The sequence below is a fragment of the Fragaria vesca genome, linkage group LG2 (assembly GCF_000184155.1).
Source record: "Fragaria vesca subsp. vesca linkage group LG2, FraVesHawaii_1.0, whole genome shotgun sequence".
Classification (NCBI taxonomy): domain Eukaryota; kingdom Viridiplantae; phylum Streptophyta; class Magnoliopsida; order Rosales; family Rosaceae; genus Fragaria; species Fragaria vesca.
In genome coordinates, this window is record NC_020492.1 from 2,307,489 (window position 1) to 2,314,046 (window position 6,558).

General features: G+C 37.6%; 1 protein-coding gene and 1 pseudogene across 2 annotated transcripts in view; one reads left to right on the forward strand and one right to left on the reverse strand.

Annotated features, from left to right (window-relative positions):
* The window catches only part of LOC101315407, an 8,570-nt gene extending 5,599 nt beyond the window's left edge, over positions 1-2,971 (forward strand). Inside the window, exons 15-24 of the mRNA XM_004292024.1 lie at positions 5-69; positions 703-760; positions 863-935; positions 1,235-1,336; positions 1,465-1,561; positions 1,654-1,758; positions 1,833-2,074; positions 2,178-2,318; positions 2,448-2,672; positions 2,893-2,971. Coding sequence (XP_004292072.1) covers positions 5-69; positions 703-760; positions 863-935; positions 1,235-1,336; positions 1,465-1,561; positions 1,654-1,758; positions 1,833-2,074; positions 2,178-2,318; positions 2,448-2,627 — 1,063 coding nt within the window. The 3' untranslated portion in view covers positions 2,628-2,672; positions 2,893-2,971. The remainder of the gene's footprint in view (positions 1-4; positions 70-702; positions 761-862; positions 936-1,234; positions 1,337-1,464; positions 1,562-1,653; positions 1,759-1,832; positions 2,075-2,177; positions 2,319-2,447; positions 2,673-2,892) is intronic.
* Positions 2,972-4,962: 1,991 nt separating this feature from the next.
* The window catches only part of LOC101290927, a 3,059-nt pseudogene continuing 1,463 nt past the window's right edge, over positions 4,963-6,558 (reverse strand). The window contains exons 4-6 of the transcript XR_184117.1: positions 5,967-6,557; positions 5,315-5,626; positions 4,963-5,133 (exon numbers count right to left, since the gene is read on the reverse strand). The product of XR_184117.1 is annotated as an adenylosuccinate synthetase 2, chloroplastic-like (transcript). The remainder of the gene's footprint in view (positions 5,134-5,314; positions 5,627-5,966; position 6,558) is intronic.

Genomic DNA, 6,558 nt, shown 5'->3' on the forward strand with positions numbered 1-6,558 from the left:
TGAGAGTATTTAATGATCTCGATTCAGCTGTCATGTATGGCCAACTTGCCAATAAAGAAATTGTTCATGGTATACATTTCTCTCTCCTCTCCTTCTACCCTATGATATCTAAGCACTGATGGACTTGTTATATTTCCTGGTGTCTTTGTTAGCTTTTTCTGTGAAGTTTTAACCTTTTATCTATCTGCACAAATGATCCAGGAGTGTTTCTCTTGTAAGGAATCTTAGGTCTTGCATTTTTTTTTTTGGGTCTGAAAGTTGCATTCATTAAACACAAAGGGAACAAACTGGGCCTAGGCAATAGCCTCTAGCCACAGAAAAACAAAGAGCTGGCCATCAAACCATGCTCGCAAAAATGACCCAGAAAGAATAAAACCAAAAACTGGACATAATTTGAAAGCTAAGACAAAGATGATAAGACAATATATTTAGGTCTTGCATGATCTGGCATGATGATGATTTATTAATTTCAATTTCATGCATTTTTGTGTGGCTATCAGTAGATTACAGCTGAACAATCCTCTATTTGAATTCATGAACTTTTGCCAAATTTCACTTTGGACTTCTCGACTTGTCAACTATGTGATGATTCTTTCTCGAGTTTAATCTCCTGGTTGCTTTTTCTTCATCTTTTGTTTAGTTCTTTTGGGGCACTTCTTTTTGTGAGTTTATCACATAATGTTGGTTTTTGTTTGATTTCAGACTGTCGAGATATCAATGCCATCAATCTGGATTCTGTTACTGCTCTTCTTTTGAAAAGGTTTATCCATATCAGAAAAATTTAGTAAAGCAAATGAAATTATTATTATTATTATTATTATTATTATTATTTTTGTCATTGTTTGATAATATTTATTTTCAGGACATTTTGCGAGTTTGAATTCAACGATGTTCGGAAACTTGCTACTGAGCTCTGTGGGCGTATTCATCCTCAAGTATAAAACACTTCCCTGTAATCTATAATATCACTGTATTTCTCATTTATCTTCCAAAACCAATGATCTGAAATCAAAAAGGCCTTTGGGGCATTTTAGTTCTGAAATCAAGAATCCAACTCGGTTATGTCATGATCCATATGCTTTTATCCATTGAAGAATTGATAGATTCTTACAGAGTGGTCTTAAATAATGCTGCTTCAGGTGGCTGATTATAGCTTCAATATATAACAAAAAGGCCTTGTGTGTACTTTACTTGAATACAAATCCTTTTAATCTACCTGCTTTGGATTTTGTAGGTGCTAATTCCACTCATCAGCTCCCACTTAGAATACGCTGCTGTTTCTCAGGATATAATGAAGATTAAAGGTTGTTTGTTTGCAATTTGCACGTCCCTTGTGGTAATTATCCTTGACATAATCTCTTGCCTTTCACTTTTATTGCTTTGGCTTTATCTTTCTACCATGGTCTCTAGGCATTACACTTCTATTTGCAGTGAACTAAAGATAGGGTTCTCATGGTTGAACAGGTTAGAGGTCGCAAATCACTTTCTCATCCTGGTATGTTGATAATTAGAAAAACATTAGAGACTATGCTAATATGGCCTTCTGTGGATGGGGATGAAGGTATGTAACAACTACAAGTACTGTTCCTCAAATCCCAAGCAAAATTTAATAGTCATTTGAGTTTGATGGCTGTAAGGTTACTTTCCTTTCAGTTTCCAGAATACAGCATGGATGCATTGATTGCATGGCATTAATGATATGTGCTGAGCTGCAAGATCCAATATCATCTAACATTGTTGGGACAAAAAAATATCTTGGTTAGTATGTTGTCCTCAGTCTGCAGACTTTTTCCTGATTGGCAGAAATCTGACTTTATTATAAAACAATTCAGGCGATGGTACATTGAAAAACTCTGTCCTCACCTACGTGATCAACCAGCTAACAGAAGATAAAGACACACCTGTTTCAAAGTCCAACTTGGATGATGTGAAATGCACGACTGAGGTGCCAGTTCCAATCTCATTTTACCTATGCATGGCTAATGTTCTCATCAGTGCTTGCCAAAAGATATCAGACTCTGGCAAGAAACCTTTTGCTCGAAGATCTCTTCCCCGTCTCATTCGTGCCGTCGAGGTACAGTAAATTACTAAATTTTCATTGTTTTATGATCTGTGAGGTTGTCTTATTAAATCATGCTTCATGTCACTTCATTCATGCATGGTGTAAAACACTGCAGGTGATTACAAAGTCAGAGATCAGAGCTGCATGCACTCAAGTTCTCTTCTCAGCTGTGTACCATCTGAAATCTATAATTCTTCCTTACTCCATGGATCTTCTTAAAGTTTCAATCAAAGCTCTTCAAAAGGGATCAGAGAAGGTACTGGAATTGGGTTTCAATAAATCTGTTACTCTTTGTGCATTCACATTGTTATCCTGAAGTGTTATTTTAATTTCATCTCGAGAAACCCCATACTTCATGAATTGATGGCCTATATTCATTTTGTAGGAAAGGATGGCAAGCGCGAAGCTAATGGGGTCCCTTATGGCTAGTGATGATGCAATCATACAAAGTATATCAGCGGGATTAATAGAAGCAAGATCTGTACTGTTGAGTATTTCTTCGACAGATCCTTCACCTGAAGTACGTCAAGTCTGCAAAAAGTTGCTAGCATGCCTAACTTCTTGAGATGGTGCCTAGGATTATAGACACTGCGCTTTGTTTTTCTTTTCGGTAGGTGTATACATAATGTACAGCCGCTATTGTTTTTTTCAAATCGACGTAATTGTTGATAGTAGTTGCTTTGAGAAACATAAAGAAAAAGATGCAACGGTAAAGTAGGATCTTTTGTTACCAGTTGACATATTTATTGGTAGTCGTCGTTTGAGTATAGTGATCTCTGTAGTGGTAGGTTGATAGCAGTTCCTCTAACCATTCTTTGGTTTTGACCCAGAACTGGATAATTTCGTGGGTAGAGGTTTTAGGGTGGGAAGAAGTCACCATGGCAAACTGAGGAGAGGAGGTAAAAGATGAAAAACAGGGTTTGAGATAGGAAAGGAAAAAGCTTTGAGATCAGAAGCTAGGTGACAAGTACATGCTCCCCAATGTCAACAAGAACACTATCATTGGATCCAAGGAATATTTTGCTGTACCTAACAAGCTTCGACTTTTGCTCAGCAGCAACCCACGACCTTAAACCACTTATACCGTCGAATGCGAAGAAGTTTTATGTGTGACAATTATCAGATGAAGAAACACCCCCCCATTGGTGACAGATGACCCAAATGCCATATGTCCAATGTGTCGTGGTAGAGCCATGTTCATCGCAGCCGCCTATGTTGCTCCTCCTCCGGAAGAAACTGGCTTGATGACTTGGGATGATGGGTATGTGGGAGGAGGTTTTTGCTTCATACACGATAATGGACGATCTGAGAGTCCAACCTGCATCTGTCTTCGCAAATTTGAATATGAAGTACATTCATATCAGTAGTAGTGGTTTTGATAATCATGAAGAGAAGGTGGTACATGTTGAAATCGATCAGGTGTGAATCTTTAGTCTTATATCTCTGTACCTCACTTCTGTACGTATACGTTTTGTATAGCAGAAAAGTGTGTCCTATCATATGTAAACTCTTGATACTTCATTTGGGTTTTTAGGTAGATGAATGGTTGAAGCAGAATCAAACTCAGTTCTTACCGATATCTTCCTCGGAAGAAAGCAATTGCTTGAGAAATGGTTCCAACCTGAAGCAGATTCTCAGGACGGATTCACACTTTTCCCGGTTCTTAACAACTTTCATTTTGGTCGGTTCTTAATAACTATTATAAGAAGCAAATTGCATGAAGGGAAAACAATGTCCTAAATAACCAAATAAAGCTTAGGGAAAGCTGATGGAAATCTCAACAAACAAGGACTTAATAGCATATGCTCCACTAACAATAATGTGTGAGAGGTATTTGGAACAAGGCTGCTTTTCAAATCTGCGCAAATCTCTCAGTGCTCCAAAGGTAACAATGGGGGTACCTCATGTTATTGTCGACACAGTATTTGTTGTTTCATAAGACCAACAGAGGTATTTGGTATTGTTGCAGGTTGAAAGTCCCTTTTGTTTTGTTGGTATGATCTTGAAGAGTTGTGAGCTTCCACATACAAACGCATGTGGCTAGGGGCTAGATTGATCTCGGTAAGCTGGTCAATCATTCCCATCATACTCAACATTTTGCCATCAGTTACAAATAATGTTTCCGGTTTTTAATTTGCAGAGTGCATCAGACATTATATTTCCCATTGTAAAGGGTGAGGAGTTGACAGATGTTTTTTCATGCCACTGTGCCAGCATATTACAGATCTTCTCCTATTCATTGAAGATTTCCAAACAAGAACGTCTTAAGAGAAAAGTCGGTACCCAGATTCTTTTATTCCATTGATCTGATAGACCAATTTGTATCAAATGATCAAATCAGAAGCATTAGTACCATATAGAAAGTAAAGATCAAGATGAAAGTACAGTAACAAATGTAATCAGTAACAGATGTCTATCTTAAGAGAAAAGTCGGTACTCGGTACCCAGATTCTTTCTGTGTTATTCCTAAATGCAAAATACTACTCTAAAACAGTAACAAATCTAAATGTAACCCATTTACAAGGTCACAAGATATTAAGTATGGTTCCAGGAGGTTATTGCCTCTCTTTTTTGGGAAGCTAAATATAATTTATTTTAGCTTTTGAACCCACTAAATTTGTTAGTTGATAGTATCATCCAAAGCAATCAGAAGTTTTTTAGAAAAGAGAAATTCGAAATTCGCTCAAGTTCCAATTGTTTCAAGTTTATCCTACCTAGCAATCATGACAAGAAGCAATGGTACTGAAACAAAATTTACCCAAGACCTGAATAGAACAGTGTTGATGCTTGGGTTACATCAAATTTATAACCATGTGAAACATCTCCCAACACATGAGGGAATAAATTCCTCCGGCACTAGAAGCTTCATTCTACTTCTGCCAATATGAATACTGTGATGACTATTTGTAAATGAGAGCATCACGTCCAGGTCCGACACCAATGTAATGGATAGGTACACCAACAAGTTCTTCTATTCTTTCCACGTACTGTCTTGCAGCTTTTGGAAGTTCAGAGTAGCTTCTTACATTGGAGATATCGGAATTCTATCCGGGTAATACTTCATATTCAACCTAAACACATAAAAACAACATCACCACCAATAGCTAACCAAAATTTCATTGTTTAACATGTAGAACCAGCGGCTATATTGCTCAACAGAAAATTTAGTGCTCGTAATTTAATTATCCAACTGAAATCAAGTAATAAGAGAAACAAAACATCCTGATAAATAAGGGAGAGAAGAAAACTTACTTTCACTTGCTCAAGAAGGCGAAGATCTCCAGGGAATGATTTGATTGGTGTCCCATCACTAGTTTTGTAGGCAATACCCAACTGAATTGCGGGAAAATCAGACAAAACATCTAGTTTGGTGAGATTGAGAGAAGAAAAGCCATTAATCTGGCAGCAGTATTTCAGTGCTACTATATCAAGCCAACCACAGCGACGAGGGCGACCGGTAGTTGTTCCAAACTCTTGACCTTGCAACCTAAGAAGGTCACCCTCTTTACCTAAGTTTTCAGTGGGGAAAGGACCAGAACCAACTCTTGTAGTGTATGCTTTCACCTGGGAAGCCAAAAACCAAGTTAGCAACATGAATTTTATACCAACACATATACATTTACACTAACAGGATGCAGCTTAATAACTTGAAAGAATAACCTAAAGATACATAAAGCAAATTAGATTTACAAAATTGAACATTAACCCCATAAAAAGAGAACTGTAGAAGATGCAATTTTCTTAAATTGTTCATAGAAGTCTAAAACTTCAACAACAATGAAAAATGGGAACAAGGCAGGTTTTTTTTTTTTTTTTTGGTTCTGAAACAAGGCAAGGTTACAATAGTGATATCAAAGAATTGAAAAACTAAATTTATAAATACAAGAAAAAACCTTCTACTTACCACTCCAACAAGATCACCTAAAACTCTGGGAGCAATACCCAAACCAGTACAAATCCCACCAGCTGAAGGACTTGAGGAAGTGACAAAGGGGTATGTTCCAAAGTCAATATCCAACATTGTTGCCTGACCCCCTTCAACTAAAATCTTTTTCTTCTCGGAGATGGCTTCATTCACAACAAGTACAGTATCAGCAATGAAGGGTTCCAATCTCTCAGCAAATCTCTTGTACTTTTCTACTTCTTCTCTAAGCATCTGGGGGTCATACTTAAAATCTTTGAATCTTGATGCAGCATCTGACAACAGAATATCTAGCTTCTGAGGTAAAGTGTCCATGTGCCTCAAGTCACCAACTCGAATGCCATTCCGGATAACCTTGCTAGAATAACAAGGTCCAATGCCTCTCTTGGTTGTACCGATGAAAGATTTAGCAAGCTCAGCTTCTCGAAGCCTATCCACTTCTTGGTGGAAATCAAATAAAAGGTGAGCACGATCAGAGACCAATATCCTTCCCTTGCAAGACACTCCATTGGATTCAAGGCCATCAATCTCTTTAAAGAGGCCTGGAAGATGCACCACAACACCATTCCCAATA